A 24,155-nucleotide genomic window follows, 5' to 3' on the forward strand; every position below is an offset into this window, starting at 1 on the left:
CAAAAAAAAAAAGAATTGGGTGGTATTTTTTGGATGTTACAAGTTGGTATCAGAGCCTTGCTTTGAGGGATTCGGGCACACTTTCGGGTGTGTCTAAACTCAAACTAAGGAAAGGGTAAAAGATTTTCAAAAGAGAAACACTTGTGAAAAGAATTTTTGATAAAAGAACTTAGAAAGAAAAAGAGTTTCCTTAAAAAGAGAAAAAGGTGTGGTTCATGAGATTAGCCTAGCTCAAGTAAGTACTCCCAAATTACCCATATAACTTTATGTTATAATTTTTAGATTCAGTCTCAGTAGAACAACACGCTAGAATAGGACTAAGGATCTAGAATGATGCCTTATGTGCCTGATATATGTGTTTCAGATTTATGAGAATTAGAAGCTAGTATTGAGTAGACAATAGTAGGATAGCTTGTTAGGTTGTGCCTAATAGTATGAGTTTAGCATTGTATGCTAGTACAATTGCTCGTCATGAGAATAGATTTTCTTGAGTAGTTCTTGTTTCCGAATGCTGCTTTCTTTGTGCTTTGTAGGACTCTGAGTGCTGGGAGTTAGCCATTAGGTGAATACGTCACGCCACATATGATCAGGGTTGAATAATCTAAGAGTGTTGGATTTGGACCTATTGCGCAGCTCTTGTCTGAGTCTACCTATTGTGGGGACGAGTCTTTTACTCGAAGGATTATCTGAGCCTCATCACTTGTGATTGTATTCAGGTGATGGCTAATTGGCATTACAAGGAGGCCTTCAACAGCTGAGGAATGGTTTGGGTCGGAGATTTCCCTAGGGTAAGCCTAGGATGAGAGTAGCAGAAATCAGTAGCAGTAGTAGTGACTTGGTGGAGTCGAGGCAGTTCTTGAGGAAAGTACGAATAAATGTGGAAGGTAATAGGGACCGTACTACTGAAAGCAGGGGATCAGTATTTGAATCAAGGAAGGCCGAGGGAAGACCAGGAAACCTGTAGTAGTAGAGATCCCTCTAGATATATATCAGTGTTTCTGATGTTTGATATGATGTGTTTTCAGAATGGTGGTTTTGTGTCGTAGACCAACAAGCGGCAGTTCAGGTGCCGGTGAGGGATCAGGATCAGGCTCGAGAGCCGAGAATTTGGATGAGCAGACAAAGGAGTTTTTCTCTTCGGAGATTGTGCGTATCATACTTGAGCAGACTCTTGTGATCTTTGGTTCAATCAAGGAGGGTATTTTGGAGCTGATGGATGAGAGGTTGAGCACATTCCGTGCTGAGGTAGCAACCATGATGGGGTCATGCACACTCACTTTCAGGGAGTTCAGAGCTTGTGGAGCTCCTGACTATCATGGGGGGCAGGATCCCATTGTGAGTACTAGATGGTTGGCATATGTTACTAACGCATTTCGCACCAGCAGATGTCCTGAGGGGGACAAGGTCAGACTAGCATCCTATCTTCTGAAGGACAGGGCAAGAGATTGGTGGGAGGAGATCGGGCATGTCAACGGGGATGACGCAGCACTTGATGCGATGACTTGGGCTGATTTTACTACCACGTTCAGAGCCAAGTTTGCACCGGTTATTGAGGTGCAGCAGTTAGCCATGGAGTTTCAGGATCGTACTCAGACTAGAGAGATAGTGGTAGAGACTACCACCAAGTTCAGGGAGAGGGATATTCTTGTTCCTCAGTATGCAGCTGATGAGGAAATGAAGAAGGCTCGTTATCATGAGATGTTGTGGGGTGATATCCGCCAGTTTGTGAGCCAATCCAGCTGTAAAATGCTGGATGACATGATTGTTAGGGCTCATGAAAGAGAGATTGATTTGGAGATGGAGAAGAATAGGAAGCCAGAGGCGGCATCTGGCAGTGGGAGTTTGGGCAAAAAGCCCAAAGGTATCCGATCATAGATCCATGGGTCAGCAGAAGCACAGTTAGTGTGGCAAGTGTGGGAGATTTCATGATGGGGCGTGCAAAGCAGGCAGTGTTCGTTGCTACAAGAGTGGTCGTATTGGGCATATGAGCAGGGATTGTACAACTACTACCACCACCACAACGTCTGATCTGATTTGCTTCCATTGCAATCAGAAGGGACATAAAAAGTCCCAGTGTCCGAGTTTGGCAGTAGCAAGGGAGGTGGTAGCACCTGTCCCTACAACATTGAGGATTACAGACGGCCGTCAGGGACGGAGTGAAGCGCCAGTGGCAAAGAGTAGAGCTTTTCAGATGACAGCAGGGGAGGCGCGAGCGACTCCTGATGTAATGACGGGGTCGTTCTTAGTGAACGGCATTTCAGCTACATTTTTGTTTAATTCAGGGGTTACCCGATCATTTGTTTCGCTTGCAGTTAGCAAGAGGTTTAGCAGAGCTCCAGGGGAGCTGGATTGTCGACTTGAGGTTGAGATAGCTGATGACAGGACCTTCAGGGTCGTGAGAGTGCATAAGGAGTGTTCACTTCGGTTATTTGATGAGCAGTTTTCGGTAGACCTGGTTCCTATTCCTCTACGAGGGAACAAGGTTATAGTAGTCATGGATTGGCTGAGCCCCAATGAGGCAGTGATTGATTGTGAACTGCAGTTAGTGAGGGTTCGCACTCCCAGTGGGGGAGATTTAGTGATTCAGGGTGAGAGGCCACATCGCGGACTGATTCTTTGTCCAGCAGCGAGAACGAGGCGCTACTTTCAACAGGGTTGCGCGAGGTTCGTCGCCTATGTTTTAGATGCCCGGGAGAAGCGCAAGGCAACAGTCGACGATGTACCGGTAGTGTGAGACTACCTGGATGTATTCCCGAAGGATTTGCCTAGGATACCTTCAGAGCGACAGGTTGAGTTTCGGATTGATCTGGTTCCTGGTGCCGCTCCGATAGCCAAGGCACCATATCGGTTGGCTCCTCCAGAGATGCAGGAGTTGTCTATGCAGCTGCAGGAGCTGCTAGACAAGGGTTTTATCAGGTAGTGCAGTTCACCTTGGGGAACCCCGATCCTGTTTGTGAAAAACAAGGACGGGTCACACCATATGTGCATAGATTACTGGGAGTTGAATAAGAGGACGGTGAAGAATCGTTACCCATTTCCGAGGATAGACGACTTCTGTGATCAACTTCATGGAGAATCTTGGTTCTCAAAGATTGATTTGCGCTCCGGGTATCATCAAATGCGGGTTAGAGGTGAAGATGTGTAGAAGACTACTTTTAGGACCCATTATGGTCATTATGAGTTTGTGGTGATGTCGTTTGGGCTCACCAACACTCTAGCCGCATTCATGGATCTCATGAACCGCGTATGCAGGCCGATGTTGGATCGGACTGTGATAGTGTTTATCGATGACATCTTGGTTTTTTCTAAGACTCAGGAGCAGCACGAGGAGCACCTGAGGGAGTTCCTAGGGACTTTGAGGAGGGAGAGACTTTTCGCGAAGTTCTCCAAGTGTGAGTTCTGGTTGCGCGAAGTGCAGTTCCTTGGGCACCTCCTCAAGCAGAAGGGTATACTAGTAGATTCGGCCAAGATAGAGGCCGTGATGTAGTGGGAGGTCCCGAGGTCTCGATCTGAGATTCGGATTTTCGTAGGTTTGGCCGGGTACTACAGGAGATTCGTCTAGGATTTCTCCAAAATACTAGTTTCACTCACCCGACTAACTAAGAAGTCGGTTGTGTTTTGTTGGGGGCCTGAGCAGCAGGAAGCATTTGAGACCTTCAGACAACGATTGTGTGAGGCACCTATTCTTACCCTGTCAGGGAGCGAATGCCTTTGTATTCTATTGTGATGCTCGAATCATGGGGATGGGAGCAGTGTTGATGCAGCGAGGGCATGTGATAGCTTATGCCTCTAGACAGTTGAAGCCTCACGAGGCTAACTATCACATGCATGATTTAAAGCTGGGGGCAGTGGTGTTTTCCCTCAAGATTTGGAGATATTACCTCTATGGGGTCCGTTGTACCATTTACACGGATCACAAGATTCTGAGGTACATCATGGATCAGCCGAATTTGAACATGAGGCAGAGTTGATGGTTAGACATGGTAAAGGATTATGATTGTGAGATCCTTTATCATCTAGGTAAGGCCAACGTAGTGGCCGATGCCCTGAGCTGCAAGGCGGTAGCAGCCTCGATCAAGGATATTTGTTTGAGGATGATAATGATTACTCCCTTGTTGGAGCAGATTAGAGAGGCACAGGTTGAGGGCCTGAAGGAGGAGAGGCATATGGTAATGGTTTCTAATGGAGATCTTATCGAGATCTCTGAAGTCGATGGACTTACGAAACAATCCTTCTACCTTCTTGAAGAATAAGACCAGAGCTCTCCAGGGCGAGGAGCATGGTCTTCTAATTCCATTGCAGAGTAGTCGTTAAGTTATCCAGATAGTTCTTGTATCTCCGTAGGTGTTGGACCATAGGGCGATCTAGTTACTGGAGTCGTATTGGGTTCTAAGTTTGTTCGCATGACGATGCGATTACTCATAGTCTTGGGCAGTCTCCGTCCTGAAGTTCATATTAGAAGTCATACATGGTTCATCAGTCGTAATCTCGTGTATACGAGTCGTATATAATTAAGATTAAAAAGGTAGTCGAATAAATGATTCTTCTTTAAGATCACATCCTAACGAGGAAAAGAAGTTAAAGTGGAATCATTAATTCTAAACCAACAGAACCTTTATTATATACCACCCTTGTGAATACATTCTCAGTGATAGATCAACCGTACGGGTCTTTGGATTGAACTTGACATACCGTATGAGTGGTACTTCGGGGAGGTTTGCTGAGTTTTATTCGGAAAGGATAAGAAACATGAGGTACTCTATGCATGAGTACTTCGGAGTTCTGGAATGATGGCTTCGCTAGAAAGGTCATTTTGGAGAAAGAGATGTGCGCATGAAACTGGTATTGTGCGGATCGAATTGAATCAAGTTGTATGATAATATCAGACTTACTTGGAAATAAAGGCATTAGATTTGATCATAAATGCATTACTAACCAAACACAACAGTGAAACTTTTAACAGAGTTACAATACTTTAGAGAAACTATAGGAATACTGCTGCGAAGAAGGTATACTACAAAAGGCAAGTATATGCAGCATGAGGGTCCCTTAACTGACAGGATCCCGCTAAAGATAAGACTCGAGTTGCACTAGTTTTTAAACATATTTATGGGTCTGTTACAAAAAACCACCTTAGTTACTTTGACGTGGGTCCGGAGTAGTCTCTCCTGCAGCAGTGATCCTTAGTATTTTCCCGTCTGCGACGGATTTCTTTGTTATTGGACAATCCTTTTTGAGATGTCCAATCTCACCGCATTGGTGACATATATGGATAGTACCAACATCGGTGTGGAAGTGATGTGTCGGGTCGGAGTTATGTGGACGTGGGTGCTTTCGTTGTTCTTTCCTTTTGGACAATTCCTATGATAGTGTCCTGTCTCACCACAGCTATAGCAAGCCTGGCTGGCTCCGGTGGTGGACGTGGTTCTATAGAAACGGGCAATGTGCCCGTGCCCCAGTCTATTGCAATTGATACATTGCAATACCCGGAAGGCTCCATTATGATGATAGATCCACTTGTTACACTTTGGGACTGTTCCCTCATAACACTTGACTGGTGTTGAAGTGGCGGGGGTCGTCACTGGTTGTTGTCGCATGGAAAGCTTTTGAAACCGCTTGCGTTCCTTTTGGTCTATATGCTTCCGTTTCTTGAATTTTGAGTTGTGGCTTTGGGTGTTTGCAACTATTACTATTTGTTGATTTCTCGGATCGTTACTATGATCGGAATTGTCAACCCCTTTGTCAATCTTGTTTGTGTTGCCAGAGTTGAAGTGTGCAAGGACAGCTATTACGACAACTGTTACCGTGGCTTGTAACATAGCATCGTCAATCTAAAAGAGACGGGTTTCATTGCTCGGTTGACTACTTCTGGATGATGACATGATTCTGTTATACGGAAAAAAAAGGAGTTCATGAGCTGATATGATTGAACCTATATTATTTTGATTTTGACTAAGAGATGAGTTATTATACATGAAAACTTAGCTTATACACGTTATGATATAATCAAGATTGGGCGGAGAGTAAAATGTGTGATTCTACACTAGTTTCACATCCCAACGAGGAAAAGAAAACTAAGTTATAAATCTCACATTTTATTGTCTACCAGGTCTTTGTTATATATAACTTGGGACTGTAAAAGCAAGGAAATCATAATAAGAACCTTCTTACGAATCCTTCTTAATGAACTAGAATTCCTAGTAAAGGTTACCATAGAACCTAGACGTATTTTGATCGTTCACCTAAAGAGTAGAAGTATGTTCTCGAAGGTTTGACCTACATCCCTATGATGCAGTCCTAGTCCAAAGTAGAAGTAAGTTCACGGAATGGTCTCAACACGTTTGTCGTTCAAACCAGGGTACCATTGCTTGGTGAATAACATGATCCAACCTTTGAAAGAGAATCGGGAATGATCCCTGAGCTAAATTACTCTAGTCCAATAACTTGACTAGAGTGGGTTTTAAATAGACTCCTATGAAAGTACGATGAAAGTACTTGAACAAAGAGTGACACAGAATTTAGCCGACTATCAATATCATTGAAGTTTAAGATGTAATAAGTTTGGGAAAATTGACCTTGTAGTAGGTCTTACATCACATCCAGAGTAGAAAAGTCATTGACATCATCAAGGCCTAACTAAAAGTACTTACAGTACAAGGTAGTCACATAGGAAAGTGCTACATAGAACATAGACAGGAACACGATTCTGGCGTACTCGGAGCTCTATGACTTTGGCTCTAGTTTTAGCCAATACTTGCAGCAGGGTCTCATGGTCTCTCTCAGATCTCTCACGAGCATTTTCAAGGAGATTGGTGCTGATGGTATGCATTCCTGCATTAGCATCAACCTCTGTGATACGATGGAGAGTTGTCCTGCCCTGGATCTCATTTCTGGCAACTCTAAGGACCAAGATTGGCAGAACTCTACCTGCTGAGTTTCCTTTGCTTATGTTGTAGAAACTTCGGTCTCCGTTAAACGGCATAGATTGATCTTGATCTTCACTCCATGTTTCCAAGCATTCTACCTAAGGAGGCGTCTGGCCATGAAAAGTCGGACGAGGGTTAGGATTTGGAATAGGAGCTACTGGGGATAGGTTCTCCACTTCGGGTTTGGAGTTAGCATCATCCGAAAGATCTTCAGCATGATGATCATTCAAAGAAATTGGATGATCATTCTCGGGTTCTTCTCCAAACCATCCAACATTGCCTTCGTTCGGAAGGTACGGGTTGCCATGGGGATGGAGTCCAGCCGTGTTATCTACGTGATAATTGGGGTAAGGAAATCATTATTAGACGAACTATCTAGATAATTATTAGATAATCTTCATTAGTTACATCACTATTTGTAAAGTGAATACTAGTTATATGTAATCAAATAGGATAGGCCTTCGAATAAATGACCTTAACTCCAAATTCACAAGGAACAGGTGTAAAGAAAAATTTCACAGATTCCAAGTCTGTATCATCCTAGTTACATATAACCTTAGTGTATCCACTTAGTAGCTATTGACCTAGTAATGACGATCTTTTTAGTTCTCAAGTAAGTAATTATAGTAACCCAAAATACTCCCATAGTATTTTAGACTTATGTTATGTTCTAGTGATCTCATTGTGGTAGTGTATGTAAGTTTTTAGACTTGTTGCTACATCACAACCAATCCATGGCATGTGCTAATCACTGCTCGAACCAACATAGGTGATCAGGCTATACCACTCCCAAGACTGACCATACATCCCTGAGCTTACTTGTGATATTCAACAATTATAATACTTTTGTTCTTGTCATTGTGACACGGATTTTAGTATGAATGCAGGTATGTATACTTAGTTAAATATTTTATTATTTAAAAGTATAAACTCTTGGTCAGAGTATTTTTTTTTAATCCCATTGTATTTATAGTTAGTATATCTTTTATGGGTTGATAAACTCAATTCACTATAAACAATGCTCTAATACCAATCTGTCATACCCCAAAACCAAGAACGGCGGAAATGTTTCGGGGCGGATGACGTCACGTCAAGTATCACAACAATACAAAGTAGTAAACAAGCAACAACATCATCCATTGCATTAATAGTATAATTTTAATTGCAAGTGTGTTCTTTCATAGTATAAAATAACATAATGAATAATCAAAATAAAAGAAGAGTCTTTACTGCTCCGTCTACACAAAACCTGGTCGTCGTACATGTCTATTTGTGACCCGAGAATACAAGTTATTTTGAAAGCGAGTATCAACAATAAAGCTGGTGAATTCATAAGTATTTATTTGTCTTTGATTTGTAAAACTGTAAACTAAAGACTTGTAAATATTTGGAGAAAATGTTTGAAAACCTTAAAAAATCCCATATTACCTACTAGTATAAAAAGTAGTCTTCTACCAAGACTCGACTGTTTTGAAAGTAGCCTTCTACCAAGACCCAACTATTTTTAGAGTAGCCTTCTACCAAGACCCGACTGTTTTGAAAGTAGCCTTCTACCAAGACCCGACTGTTTTGAAAGTAGTCTTCTACTAAGACCCGACTGTTTTGAAAGTTTGACCCTCTACTTAAGTGACGGTTTTTCCTTGTACAACTATTATTATTCAAATCTAATCTACCTCATCATTTATGTGAATATGACACATAGTAAAGGTAATAATAATATATTAATTGGAATTGTATCCTTTTGTAATTGTCGTAAGTAAAGTATAAGTACTGCAATACTTGTAATAAGTGACTACTATTGTACTAGTTGCCGTAATTTAGTGTTATGGCATAATGCGATGGCTAGATCCCATACTAAATGCTCCTCTATCAAGAGATTCTGGGAACCAAACGCGACCCTTGCAATGATTGCAAATCGTGAACATCCACATTATTATGTGTAATGCCCCGGTTTTTCTCGGTACGTTTGGTTATTTTAATTTAATTATCCTTGTAACCTTGGGTTAATTTATTTAACCAATGCCTAATTTCTTATGTTATTGGACTCTTTTGATCATCTTGTAAACTCTATGGGCCTATTTGCAAAGTCCATCTAGTAAATAGTACTTAATGTGTTAATTGAGTCCTTTGGAACACACACACAAGAAAAACACTCTAAAACCTCTCTCTCTCTCTCTCTCTAAAATCCTCCTCTATCTCTTTAGGATCAAGAGTAACCAAGGGGATGTTGTTTGGAGCTTAATTCTTGTTCATTTCCAGCCTTGATTCATATTGGTATGAACCTCCTTATCATTTCTTACAACTTGATTCATAACCTTGTTCTAGTTTTATGATTTCATCTTCACTTCTTCTACTTGTTATTTGATTTGTAATTGTATGTTATACATAATCTCAAGGTCCTATCTTCGCCCCATATATGGTGGATGATGGATCTAGGGTTTTACATGTGGCAAAAGATCATGGAAACCCTAAAAGGGAGAATGGTGATTTTCTTTGCTTTATATTCACTTTCATGTAGATTGTTATTACAATATTGTGGCAAAATGAAATCCTAATGATACCTAACCCTTTTTAGTACCACCATGATCATGGGGACTAAATTGGGATGAAGAACACATCTTAAAATGTGTTTCAAAGGGAGAAGAATGGATAAGCCAAAAAGGAATCACGGGTGGCTACGATTCTGTTTTCCATCAGATCTATAGTCATTTTGTAAAACTCATATCTTGAGCTCTAGAACTCAAACGGACCCCAAACCAGTTCCAAAAGTTCAAAATTTTAATTGGATAACTTTCTTAAGAAGGACAATCTCACTTATAAGGACTTTATCTATGGGAAAGAATGGCATCTTTGCTGTTAGGTCTGATCCGGGTCTGTTCTGATATGTCATTTTGTTTTCATCATTTCTAAGGCTTGGAAAACGATCCAGAGTGATTCCAAGTTTCTATATGTTCCTTATGTTATGAGTTTTATGATCTGGAGAAGATGGGGTGTTATTTCCAATTATAAACTGGCTAGAATGGATCCACACTCCAGATCAGTGGGCAGTCACCAGCTTTTGCTAGTGTTGTGATTGTCCACAATGTGAATTTTATATCTTGAGTTTGGGAGATTCTATTCATTCAATTCCAACTCTGAGACTTTCATTTGTATGTGATTTACTTTTATTAATTTTGTTTAGGACTAATTATACTCACAAGTTAGGTAGAATTGGCCAACATCGCTTGACTGTATTGTTGGAGACAGAAGTGATACACCATTTTGTAAAATTCATATTTAATTCATCTTTTGGAGTTAGAATGAGTTCTTTATAGTTGTGGAATCCTGAGCAATCATAGTTTCCTATAAAATTTAGTTAAAGCTATGTTTCTGTTTTAGATTTTGGAGTAAATCCATTTTAAACAGCAGGTCTGTTTTAGAAACCTTGCTGTGATTACTCTTTTCTCAACTCATAGCTTCATTGCTTCTCCTTTCTAACCTTTAGTCCTTCTTAGGTGGGGTTTTGAAGTTTTCTCAAGCTTGGTAGCATTATTTGATTCTTAGCTATCCTTACTACTCACTCAAGGTGAGTTCTCTCACACCGTTGTATTGATGATTGTGTTTGCTAGTTAGCTCGTGTGTGATTATTTGAATTTATTATAAAAGCATGCTATATAAGTATTATTTTAATTCGTACATGTGCACTGTATGTAACTAATCATGGATATGGGAACACTACCAAAGGATATGGATTTACCGGTGCGGTGGGTAGGTAAGATCACCAACATAATACTCATCGTGTGGTGCGGTGATTAGGGCCAAGTGATACGGGATCTTCCCGATGCGGCTCAAACCTACAAGTCCTTCTTGTATTGCTGGCGTTGATTCGTTCTTTGCCCTTATTGTTAAAACTATAATTGGAAAATGGATTAGGGTTAGTAAATATGAAGGTTAGTACAATGTCTGTGTTTGAATTCACTAAGCTTTGTGCTTACGGTTTCCCTTATAACTTTTCAGGTGTTAAGATTAAAGATTCTAAGGCATGACATGGAGCACCGGGACATCACTACTAGTTATTTTTATTGGGACCTCATTATTATTACCTCCGCACTTATTTTATAAGATTATTAAGTAGATGGATTATGTTATGACTATTTCAGTTGTTTTAATTTAATGTAAGATGGGTTTTAAAAGTTTAAAATTTTTGCAAAAATTTGGGTGTCACAAGTTGGTATCAGATCCACAATTTGAGGGAACTAGGCATCCTTGTGGATGTTCTAGACTCAAATTTGAGGCTCTATAAGAGTTTATTTTCTTTTTAAAAGATTTTTCAAAACTTTCTGAAGACTAGTAGTGAAAGATGTCGCGGTGTGTCAGTCGGCCAGCCAAGTAAGCCTTATTTCTTATGTTAAATATTTATGTTAAATTGTTGACTATAAATTGGATTCTACAAGTCTTAAAATGTTAGATTACACACTTATTTAATGTTAACATGTGAGAGAGTTGTACAACTAACGGCTAGAGCGAGCTGGAAATTTTGAAACTAGACGCGAATGCGAAATTGGAACTTGTGTGGAAGGTAATTGAAGGGCCGCTACTATTTGAAACATCGGTGCCGGTTTCGGGTCGGGGTAAGGTTGAGAAATTTTCGGCAAGCTGAGTGTTTCGTCTTCCTAGAAATATCTAGGCTGAATTATTTCTAAATATTTTCCTGCTTCTACGGATACAGATGGCTCCTCCTGCTCGCGTTAATCAGCTCCAAATGGAGCAAGTTAGGAATATTGTGGTTGAGGAATTCAATAACGCTTTCAACCAACTAATCCCAGGCGTGTCCAATGACATAATCAACCAGGTCAAAGCTCTTCTAGATGAGCGCCTCGCAGCTATTCCCGGGGGAGCGTTACCGGCTCCACCCATTCGGGATTCGGCATACTACTTCGAGAAGTTCAGCAAGTGTAGCCCTCCTCTTTGGAACGATGAATTTGACCCAGTTGCTGCTAAGCATTGGGTGTCAGATGTTGAGGGCGCCTTCATGACTGTTGGGTGTCCGGACCAGTACAAAGTTGTGATCGCCATGAATCAGTTGCGAAAAAGGGGAAAGACATGGTGGAACACCATCACCGCTCTATTAAACGAAGAAGTGAGGGCCATGTGTTGGGCCCAATTTGTGGAGAGGTTCGAGGCACAATATGTGCCTAAGGTGGGGCAGCAGCGGATGCAGCAAGAGTTCATGGCCTTACAGCAAACTACCGAGTCTGTTAGCGACCTGAATGCCAAGTTCTTGGAGATGCTATCTTTTTGTCCCTCGTTTGCTGGGAATGAGGCCTGGTTGGTCAGCCAATACACTACCATTCTACGTATCGAGATTTGGGAATTCGTTAGCATGCAGGAGTTCCCGACTTTACCCGCGATCATGGATGCAGTGAGGAGGAGGGAAATCGAGTTGCAGACCCAGTCCAAGAGGAAGGCCAATGACACCTCCTCCAAGACATCCGGAGATGCCTAGAAAAAGAAAAAACAGGGTGGTAAGTCATGGTATGAGTACAGGTCGTCTTCAGGTCAGGGCGAGAAAAATCCGTTGATATGCTACAACTGCAAAAAGCCAGGGCGTCATTGGAAGAATTGTAGGGCTCCCTTGGCGAGTGTAGTTCCTCAGATTACTTCTGCTGCTCCCATCTGCTATCACTCCAATGAGACGGGACACAAGAGGCCCGAATGCCCGAAGTTGAAGGCTGGTAAAGGAGGCGAGGGTACAAATCCTACAATTGCATCATCTTCTAAGGGACCCACTATGGTGACACGAGTTCGTGCTCACCAGATGACTACGGATGAGCCGGTGATTACCGCGACAGTGGCAGGTAAATTTCTTTTTTTTCTTTTCTCTCCTGTCATTATTTAATAATTGGTAGTTAGAATTGTTTACCTGATTGTATGTGGTAAATCAGGCACTTATTTGCTAGATTCCGAGCCCGCTGTTGTTATGTTTGATAGCGGTGCTACCCATTCTTTTGTATCTTGCACTTTTATTAATCGATTGGGGTGTAGTATCGGAAAATTGGCTCGCCCAATGGTTGTCGAAGTTGCCGACAACCGCACTATTTATGTCACCGATGTTTATCGGGGTTGCACTCTCGAATTTTCTGGAGGTGAATTCCTTATTGATCTTATCCCTATTGCGATGCGAGAACTCTGTGTTATCGTAGGCATTGATTGGCTTGATGCATTTGATGCGGAAATCCACTGTCGTAAGAAGCAAGTTCGTGTTCAAAACCCTAGAGGTGGAGAACTTATTATTCAGGGGAACATTCCCCGCCTGGCTATGGCTTCTTGCTCTTCTGCTATAGCACTAGACGACGTTCCTAGCGTTTCTGACTTCAACGATGTCTTTCCAGAGGAACTCCCTGGCTTGCCACCTATTCGGCAAGTGGAGTTTCGCATTGAGTTGGTGCCAGGTGCGACTCCGGTAGCAAAATCTCCTTACCGCTTGGCACCACCTGAAATGAAAGAGCTTCAAGGTCAACTTCAAGAACTAAGTGATAAAGGGTTTATACGGTCAAGCTGCTCGCCTTGGGGTGCTCCTATTCTCTTTGTGAAGAAGAAAGATGGATCCCAGCGAATGTGTATTGATTCTAGGGAGCTAAACAAGCGCATGATAAAGAATAGGTACTCGTTGCCATGTATTGATGATCTTTTCGATCAGCTTCAGGGAGCATCTTGGTTTTCGAAGATTGATTTACGTTTTGGTTACCATCAGATGCGGGTTCGTGAAGAACACTACTAGAAAAAAGACCTTTAATGACGCGCAAACAATGACACTCGCTGATAGAGGACGCGCATTTGTGGGTGCCCTAAAAATAATGTTATCTCTCTTAAAATTTAAAGGATTTAAAACACGCATTTTTGCGTGCCCTGGAATTAGTGTCTAAAAAAAACACGGAGGGCACCTATAATAAAACGTGTGTCGTTTAAGGGTGTCGCTTTATAAATTTTAATAGCAGCGCGTTCCATCAGGAGGGAAAAATCAAATCCCAATTACTTAAAAACCCCGCCTCCCCTTCTTAGGGCTTTTTTCAAGAACTTTCCCCGCCTTCCTCTACTGCACGTTCTTTCTTCTACATCTCCACCGCCCGATCACTCTATCTTTCCCTTCTCTTTGCAAATCCTAAGTTGGCGCCTTCACCATCGAACCCAAGGATCTGAGAGTCTGGAGTACGATTGATGATATCCAATCACCGGCGACTCTATAATAATTCTTTCTCATACTCGAACCCTAGATCTCGCCTCCTTCCATTCTACATCTCTATGGCGACCACGACTTAATAGAAACTCCACCATTCCACATCTCATACTCGAACCCTAGATCTCGCCTCCTTCCGTTCCTATATCCTTTTGGCACTTACCGATTCTTGTCCCTTCCCCGAGACAAACGTCGGTCACCTAAACTCAAATCCTCTAAGGATACCTGCTCCACCATTTTATTTAAGGTGATTTCATTTTCGAGATTTGATTATGTGAGCCCTAATTTGTATTCAGTTTTTATTTTTCTATCAAGATCACATGGTTTGATTTGTGTAAGAGTTTTTTCTGCTTTGGGTGGTTTGTCTTTCCAAATTTTTGTTAAAAGTCATTTTATTTTTTAAATATACAATCAAGTACTTTCCCATAAGATTTTGAATACGCAAGTTCTTTCAATCGCTTCTTGTTGTTATCGGAAGTTCAATCAAATATGTATATATAGAAAGTTCTTCCAATCGCTGCTTAGGCACGTTTTTATGAAAATAAATGAGAGTGAAGCACTTTTTCCTCTTTAAATCAGCAGAGCACGATTCCTTCTGTTTCACCTGTTCGACACTTCCCTACGCTGCCACTTCTCTCCTCCTCACTGCGACCACAAGAGCATCATCTCGTCTTCCCAATCACGCCTTCCTCATTGTAAATTTAGTTAAGAAGGTACAAGATTTCCTCAAGTAATTGATCAATCTCTTCATCTCTTCTTCAATCCAATTTTCTGTGGATTTTTTTGTTATGGTTTTGTAGTTCTTCATTCGGCCTTCATCTAGTGTTTTTTTAATTCGCTTCCAAATCTTCATTGTTTCTCATTATCTGATATGAATCCGCCTTTCCTTTCTTTCTATTTCTTTGTTGATGATTCCATTTGTGGTTTGTAAGTGCACATAATGTGTTCGATGTATTGCCTCATTGACATTCCTTATGGTTTTTGACTTAAATTTCTGTTCTGATCCTTACCTGTCGGTTTATATCTCGATTTGCAGCGGACCAACTTTTGGAGATGCAGAAATAGACAGAGCATCATTGAAGATTGGAGAAAAGATTGCATCTGGATCATGTGGTGATTTGTACGTGTACACTGTTTGTTTCCAATTGCATTCCTAATTCTTACAAGTATCTTAATATCAGTTATTTTGTTTGTTGAAAGATTCCATGGAGAGTACCTTGGTGAGCATGTTGCTGTCAAGATTCTTAGATATGAACATTTAAATGATGAAACATTGGGGAATGAATTCTCTCATAAAGTAGTAGATCCAGGCTTTATTTATTTATTTATTTATTTGCATTTAAACATAACTAATATAAGGAAGGGTAAAGGGTGTACCATGAAGCCTCATCTCTCTGTTTGAGTCTTGTCTCCATTTACATGTTAGGAAGCTGTTAATGGTAGAAAATGAAACATAATTAAATTTTATTTATAATTTTTTTTATTGTTTTATGACAGGTGTGAGTGTGAAGAAGGATGTGATCGTGACAATCTCTTCTTGTGCATGGGTTTGCTATGAATCAGATGGTGAAATTGAGGCTCTACGTGAATGGCTGGAAGATGATGATGCAAAAGAGAAACAACTGAAAGAAAACATTAAAAAATGGCAAAGGAACAAATCCAATGATTTAAATGATGATCACATTGTGGGTCAAGTTGCACTTCAGTGCAGGTCATCGGTTCATTCCACAAATGTAAGGGCAGAAATGGAATAGAAATTTGGGGAAATATTCCGGTGTGAGTGTTTGGAATTAGTGGGACCTACTTGAAACCATTGTTTTTCATGCCACTACACATTTTCAACTAATTAGCAACTCATCAGTGTGAGACTGAGGGTATAATTGGAAAAAAACCGTGTGAAGTTCATGGGGGTATAATCGGAAATAACTGCTTGTCTTTACCAAAATTAACTGGGAAAGCTTATGAAATTCTTCAGTTTCTTAAAATAATTTTTGTGGATATTAAAGCTGATCTTCCGGATGAATCTTTTAGACCTTTAAGAAAAGACCCCTTCAGGCTACGGATTTGGCATGCGTTTCTAAAATCAGCGAAATAAATTAACAAGGTAAGCTTGTTAAAATTATCGTTTTGCCCTTGTTTTAACTTTTTCAATGACTTTTTAGAGTAAAATACAATTTTGGCCCGTGAGTTGCACACCTTTTTATCAGTTTTAGTCCCCTGAGTTGCACACCTTTTTATCAATTTTAGGGTAAGCATTTATTTTTTACATCTACAACTCTAGTTTGCCCAAATAGATTATGTATGCAATATATGGTAATAATGTTTGGAACATTACATATTTACATTTAGGTTTACAATATCCAAGGATGACACAGTTATTCTTGATGGGGTTGGCGACAAAAAAGGAATTGAAGAAAGATGTGAACAGGTATTACAGTAGCTTTTTAACAATATATTTAATTTATGTACCTGAGCTTCCTAACATGTACTATTTTGTGTTTCTACAGTTGAGATCATCAATTAAATTGAGCACTTCTGATTATGATAAGGAGAAGCTCCAAGAGAGATTAGCAAAAAATTCTGGTGGTGTTGCCGTTTTGAGGGGACGATTCTTATTTTTGTTTTATTTCTAAATAATTTTATTATGTAAATGATGTGTTGTTGTGATTGGTCAGATTGGCGAAGCGAGTGAAGCTGAAGTTGGTGAGAAGAAGGATAGAGTTACTGATGCTCTAAATGCTACAAAGACTGCAGTTGAAGAAGGAATTGTGCCAGGTAGATTAAATCATGTCCACACATGCTATTTACTAAGTATTTATTTTTAATTGTGATAATGATATCAAAAAATATACAATATAATATAGGTGGTGGTGTTGCTCTTCTATATGCTTCAAAGGAGCTTGATAATCTTATTACAGCTAATTTTGATCAGAAGATTGGTGTTCAAATAATTCAAAATGCTCTCAAGGTAATTCCCCCATCTTCCTAATAAAAAGCAGCTAGCAGTGTAGTTTTATTGTATATCTATTTTTGTTGCTGATATTTTATTGTTTATTGATTTTGTATGTGAAGGCACCGGTACACAGTAGCTGCGAATGCAGGAGTAGAGGGTGATGTTGTTGTTGGGAAACTATTGGAGCAAGATAACCCCGACCTTGGATATGATGCTGCTAAAGGTTCTCTTTTTCTGTCTCTTTGTTAAAAATATAAAATTTTCTTTTTGTTACAGTCAGTAATCATGATCAGTTGCAAGTCACAAGTGGATGAGCTGAGAACTGTGAAGGACTACTGGAATTTACTTGTGTACACTAACTTTAAAGGCTATAGTCCAAAGACATGGGATTCTATGTGATGCTGGAATCCTGATTGCATGAATTCATGGGATTCAATCTCATTGAGTTTCTACTATTGAGTATATGTGGGAGTGAAAAGCAAGGGGCAGTTTTGGTATTTATGATTAAGTGGGATGACATAAGTTATTAGAAGGAAAAGTCATTTTCCTTTTTGTTTTTAAACAATTTCTTTATAAATAATAACTCGCTTTTGTTGACATCAACATAATGAAAATTCATTCTTGCTGAAAAACGTGGCGGATGGTCAGGTGCTTTTACACTCGGTAAGTTTGTTTTTCTAAATTCTTATAGTTTTTTTTTAATCTGAATTTGTTTTTTTAATGCTATAGAACTCGGTTAATTCCCGGGCTTTGAGAATTCCATTCCCGTGGTTGGTCTTTAATGAGAAGATCAAAGCGAACTCTATTTTTCTCCTGGATACGACTGTTGTTTCCGATTCCGTCATGCTACTGTTTGGTAGAAGCATCTCAAAAGGCGATATAGAGAGTCTATTACCTTTTCTTACTCCATTCCTTTTTGATTCCATTCCATTTCATGATATGAAACAGGATGGGCACTTGAAAATGTTGGGAGGATACAAATAATTTAAATCTCTTACCTCTTATCATGCTTGTTCTCCTCATATCAAAAGTAAGTTTTTTCTTTTATTTTGCTTACAAGTTACAATTAGAATTACATTGATGAGTACAACAAGTTTTAGTTTTGAGTTTTGAGTTTTGACCATTTACCTTCCTTAGGCTGTTGGTGAAAGTTGACAGGTTTGTAACTTTGTCACTTCACTCGTGTGGTGAAATTTGCTGATGTAGCCGCTATTATGAGGACTAACCATCACAATGGCTTCCCTATATGTCTGTCATTTTCCATTTCCTCTTCCCTTAAAGAAAAAAAAGTTAGAAGTTACATCTCTACAATAACAACACATGACATTTAGGTTGTAGATCAGTTACGAAGTGGAGAAACAATGGTAATAGGTCTTATCTTGCGCATGTATAATTATAAACAATAAAATCTTAAACCCTAAACAGTTATTTTGTTAGCAGTAGCAGGCAGGCTTAAGAAGTTTATATGTTTGTGATACAATCACTTATTGGTACTTCTACAGTCGAAAGTAGATTTTCAGCATAGCCCATCAAGTAGGTAGATAAGTACTTCATTGGGCATTCTAAGCTTTTAGGCTGAGAGGGCATTATTTCATTTATAAGACTTTTGCATAGATAGACAGTTAATATGAACCTGATGGATGTTTGATTTGCAATTTGTAGGCACAGTCTTAGCGACTTTGTGAAGCCTATTTCTAGTAAAGGACTATCCATATCTGATATCCATCTAACTCCAGATGATTTGGAAGCTTTGGAGGAAACGAGACTCAAGAAAAAGTAAACACATAGAGAGTTGTTGGCACATAGTAAGCTAGATGATGCAATTGTATATAAATGAGTTCATTTTTTTTATAACATTTACTCACTTTTGGAATAATTATTTGTATGACATATTAGTGAAATGAATTATCTTTGTTATTTATGGTATTTTATTTTGTATTGTGAGAATTTTAATGTATTATTTAATTTAAAAATTAGTAAATCTATAAATAATACTTTTTTTAAACATTTAAAATTATGATACGCAAAAATGTGTGTCATCTTCATTTATGACATGGCCTTTCTTGACCAGGGCTTTCTTGATACGCATTGCGTGTCATTAACACGCGCGTCGTAAGGTTATGACACGCCAATGTGTGTCGTCTTCCATTATGACAGGGCCTTCCTTGATACGCATTGGGTGTCGTAAATGCGCGTCGTAATTGCGCGTCGTAAATGAGCGTCGTAAATGTGCGTCGTCTATAGACGACGCACAAAAGCGCATCGTCTCTCTTTATGACAGGGCCTTCCTTGACGCGCATTTGCGCGTCGTCTGAGCCTTTTATGACGCGCAATGAGCGTCGTAAAAGGATGTTTTTCTAGTAGTGGAAGACATTGAGAAAACAGCATTCTGTACTCGATATGGGCACTTTGAATTCGTGGTGATGCCTTTTGGGCTCACCAATGCACCCGCAGCGTTTATGGATCTCATGAACTGCGTGTGTAGCCTGATGCTTGACCATTTGGTCATAGTGTTCATAGATGATATCTTAGTCTATTCTAAGACCAAAGAGGAGCATCAACAACACCTTCGAGAGATTCTGGAAACTCTGGCAAGAGAAAGGCTTTATGCTAAATTCTCAAAATGTGAATTTTGGTTGGAAGAAGTTCAGTTATTGGGGCATGTGGTAAACAAACATGGTATTAAGGTCGATCAAGCCAAGGTTGATGCAATTAAACAACGGAAGATTCCAAAAACACCTTCTGAAATTCGCAGTTTCTTGGGTTTAGCCGGTTATTACCGGAGGTTCATTGAAAATTTCTCTAAAATCGCCTTACCACTCACCCGATTGACCAAGAAATCAATGAATTTCGTTTGGGGCCCGGAGCAGCAGCTGGCGTTAGATGAGTTAAGGAAGCGATTGTGTGATGCTCCGATTTTGGCCTTACCTGATGGGGTTGAGGATATGGTGGTTTACTGTGATGCATCGCTTCAGGGTCTTGGTGTCGTGTTAATGCAACGAGATAGGGTGATAGCCTATGCCTCCCGACAGCTGAAACCCCACGAACGAAACTACCCCACTCATGATTTGGAGCTTCGGGCTGTTGTTTTCGCTGTTAAGATTTGGAGACACTATCTCTATGGAGTGAAGTTTATCATATACACTGACCATAAGAGTCTGAAATATTTGTTCGAGCAGTGGGATTTGAACATGAGGCAGATCCGATGGTTGGATGTGGTAAAAGATTATGATTGTGAAATTCACCACCACCCCGGTAAAGCTAATGTGGTAGCTGATGCTCTCAATCGTAAACAATCTGCCGAACTGATTCGAGCTAAGTGTCTCCGGATCACGATGTTGTCGTCTTTGTTAGGTCTAATCCGGGACGCCCAAAAGACGACAATATTGGAGGAAAACATCAGGCATGAGAAGATTGGGAAAGAGTTGCCTAAGATGGAATGAGACGGGCTGGGTTTGCTGACTCGCTATGATAGGGGTTGGGTTCTATATACCGGGGGAAATCGGAAAACCCTAATGGATGAGTCTCATAAGTCAAAATTTTCTATCCATCCTGGTGCTACTAAAATGTACCGGGACCTCCATGAGGCTTACTGGTGGCATGGAATGAAGAATGATGTGGCTCGATTTGTGGAAGAATGTATGACCTGTCGGAAGGTCAAGGCGGAACACCAGAAACCACATGGGAAGTTGCAACCATTGGAGATTCCTGAATGGAAATGGGAGCATCTAACCATGGACTTCATTACAAAACTTCCTAGAACTACCCGAGGATCCGATACGATATGGGTGATTGTTGATCGTTTGACTAAGAGTGCTCACTTTCTGGCTATAAAGGAGAGCTCATCAGCGGAGAAATTAGTCGAGATCTTTGTTCGGGAGATTTTCTCATTACATGGGGTGCCCGTTTCTATCATCTCCGATCGAGACACCCAATTTAGCTCTCAGTTCTAGAGGAAGTTTCAAGAGGAATTGGGCACACGATTACATTTTAGTACCGCCTTCCATCCACAAACAGACGGGCAGAGTGAGCGGACGATTCAGACCTTTGAGGATATGCTTAGGGCATGTGCGATTGATTTTAGGGGTAGTTGGGATCACCATCTACATGTAGCTGAGTTTTCTTATAACAGCAGCTATCACTCGAGCATTAAAATGCCTCTGTATGAAGCCTTGTATGGGAGGAAGTGCAGGACGCCTGTTTGTTGGGGCGAGGTTGGGTAGAGGGTACTTGGGAGTACCGATATTGTGCTACGGACTACAGAGAAAATCCAAGTGATTCGGGATCATTTGGTCACAGCGAGTAGTCGTCAGAAATGTTATGCCGACAAAAGACGCTCCAATCTTGAGTTCCAGGTGGGAGATTATGTGTTGCTTAAAGTCTCCCCCTGGAAAGGTGTGATTCGATTTCGGAAGGGGGGAAAGCTCGGACCCCGATTCATTGGACCCTACAAGGTCATAGCCCATGTGGGGAAGGTGGCTTACTGTTTAGAGCTTCCTGACAAGCTTAGTCTAATTCATAATACGTTCCACGTGTCTCAATTACGAAAATGCGTTGTTGATGAGACCGCTATGATACCACTGGAGGACATACAGATTGACGAGCGTCTCAATTATGTTGAGAAACCAATCGCTATTTTAGAACAAAATACGAAAGCCCTCCGCAACATGACTATAAACCTGGTTAAGGTGTAGTGGTAACATAGGAACGGTTCGGAATGGACTTAGGAACCAGAATGTGAGATGCGGGCTCATTATCCAGATCTGTTTCTAGGTGTTGACTTCAAGGACGAAGTCCATTCTTAGTGGGGGAGAGTTGTAACGCCCCGGATTTTCTTGGTACATTTGGTTATTTTAATTTAATTATCCTTGTAACCTTGGGTTAATTTATTTAACCAATGCCTAATTTCTTATGTTATTGGACTCTTTTGATCATCTTGTAAACTCCTTTTATTGAAGTCCATGGACTATGGGCCTATTTGCAAAGTCCATCTAGTATATAGTACTTAATGTGTTAATTCAGTCATTTCGAACACACACACACACACAAGAAACTGTAACAACCTGTTATTTCAAGTTAGTAAAAATCGAGTCATGTAACCTCTTTGAGAAAGGAATTAGAATATCATCGAAAAATGAAGTATTCAAAAACTCTAATTGGAGTACACTATGTGGTAGTTATTGTCTTAAGGTATCCGAACATATAAATAACACAAAAATCCGAGTTATAACGAAGAAGTTATGATCATTCTAAGTTTTACGACAAAAACCAGCAATACGAAGTTGCGTAAAACCGCAAAGTTTCAATAAAACACTTTCCGACCTTAGGTGTCTAAATGAAAGTCGTAGATATCGTTAAACTACAAACATGCATAAAAAAGAATGCTCAAATCGGACATCGTACGAATAAGTTATGAATTTTTAAAGAAATTCCTTAATCACGTCATTTTAATAAATAAATAATAAAAATAATTCTGGAATTTGCCAACAGAATCTAAATGAAAGTTGTAGATCGTAGTCTCACCTTCGCGGGGATATACAGAACGTCAAAAACGGAGTTCGTATGAAGGAGATATGAATTTTCGAAGTTTGATAAATAATTTATATATATTCTTTATTAAAACTTCGGTATTATCCGAAGGGGAGTTAGCTTCCTCATCCGAGGTACGCGCTGCATACTCCTGTACGCCCCGCGTACCCGAGGAACTTGGCCTCAAACCGTCCATGTCGCCCTATGCGAGGCATCCGACCCGCCCGTCCGACCCGCTGTCCCATCCGACCTGACTGCCTTAGCCGTCCCATCCGAGGACGAGGCAGTCGAGGCTTCGGTCACGCATGACGTACGCGTACGCGCTGCGTACGAGCGTACGCCCCGCGTACGAGGCCTCTCAGGCCCCCCTATAAATAGCATGCGAGGGTTCCCGAGAAAATGGCCAATTCTCTCTCCTTTTTCTTGCGTTTTACCTCGTTTTCCGTGCTCGCACTACCCCGAAGCCCTGGTCATTTTGTGCAAGTCCCGAAGGTCGATTTTTCTCCCGAGGAATCCTGAGATTTCCGAGGAAAATTCGTTTCCCGAGACGAAACTCTGCCCGGTTTTCCATCATGCTATCTTCAAACTTTCAAGTGAGTTCATACCCCTTTCAAACACACTTTAAATACATTTTAAATTCTTTTATACTCTTTTATGGGGGGAATACAAGTAAACATACGGTTATTATCGCGTATTTTATAAAGTTTCACTTCACTTGTTTTATCGAATAAATCACTTGGAACTCATTACTATTATGGAAAACTCTTGTCCTACTTTGCGTGCATTAGACATTATACAAAGTATATAATGATTTCAAAGTAACTTTCATTGTTAAGTCGTTTTATGCATTCTAAAAACTTATGATTTTGCCTTGTCAAACATTGTGAAAAAGGATAAACTTTGCATAGAAAACTATCACTTTAATACGGGCTTAGTTGAGAATCCATGAGACGTGTATATCTTCAAACGTTACTTTTCTTTATTAGAAAGTAATGCTGCAAGTCCTGTCTATAACCAGAGTCTCCCGTTCGGAGAACGTGTCAAATGTGTATAGATCTATACGGGAAGTCATGATCCCGCGCCCTGACTGTTAGCTACAGTCCGTCTTTTGGGGTGACAGTTGTCATAACGCTGCGACGCCTGAAGAACTTCGTTACAGGCATATTATGTTTACTATGGTTATAAAACTCATCGGATATACAATTATTATGGTATTATGCTTTTATGAACGAGTAGCTATTAAAACTATTCTTCATCTAATAAATGCGATCTTCGTATAGTTTTACTATATAAAACTATGACACAACTTTTGAGAACGTCAGTTTCTTGCGATTTTCGATCTTAGAGACTGCCATTTATGTTAGGAAAATAAGGGTTTCTCCTGCATACAAACCAAACAACTAATAGGAAAGTAAGGGATTTTCCTGGTGCAATTATTTACAACTTATAACACGAACATTTATATGCATTTCATACTTTTATAAGAAAATAAGCTTTTTCTTGGAAAACACAACAACTCGTATCTCAACCA

The 24,155-nt window shown here is 40.2% G+C and overlaps 1 protein-coding gene and 2 long non-coding RNA genes across 3 annotated transcripts; all 3 read left to right on the top strand.

The window, feature by feature from the left end:
* The first annotated feature begins 11,634 nt into the window (after positions 1-11,634).
* LOC145029829 (uncharacterized) lies at positions 11,635-13,686 on the top strand. The gene is made up of 4 exons (XM_078978283.1): positions 11,635-12,233; positions 12,453-12,763; positions 12,851-13,448; positions 13,539-13,686. The coding sequence occupies exons 1-4, from the start codon at positions 11,635-11,637 to the stop codon at positions 13,684-13,686; spliced, it is 1,656 nt and encodes a 551-aa protein (XP_078834409.1).
* A 3,145-nt stretch (positions 13,687-16,831) lies between these two features.
* On the top strand, positions 16,832-17,246 carry LOC145028914 (uncharacterized). Its single transcript, XR_013676255.1, has 3 exons — positions 16,832-16,917; positions 17,007-17,110; positions 17,215-17,246. It is a non-coding gene; the product is annotated as an uncharacterized LOC145028914 (long non-coding RNA).
* Positions 17,247-17,703: 457 nt separating this feature from the next.
* LOC145028915 (uncharacterized) lies at positions 17,704-19,021 on the top strand. The gene is made up of 3 exons (XR_013676256.1): positions 17,704-17,758; positions 18,044-18,125; positions 18,758-19,021. It is a non-coding gene; the product is annotated as an uncharacterized LOC145028915 (long non-coding RNA).
* Positions 19,022-24,155: the final 5,134 nt, after the last annotated feature.

Source organism: Lactuca saligna, chromosome 2 (genome assembly GCF_052625555.1).
Source record: "Lactuca saligna cultivar CGN05327 chromosome 2, ASM5262555v1, whole genome shotgun sequence".
Classification (NCBI taxonomy): domain Eukaryota; kingdom Viridiplantae; phylum Streptophyta; class Magnoliopsida; order Asterales; family Asteraceae; genus Lactuca; species Lactuca saligna.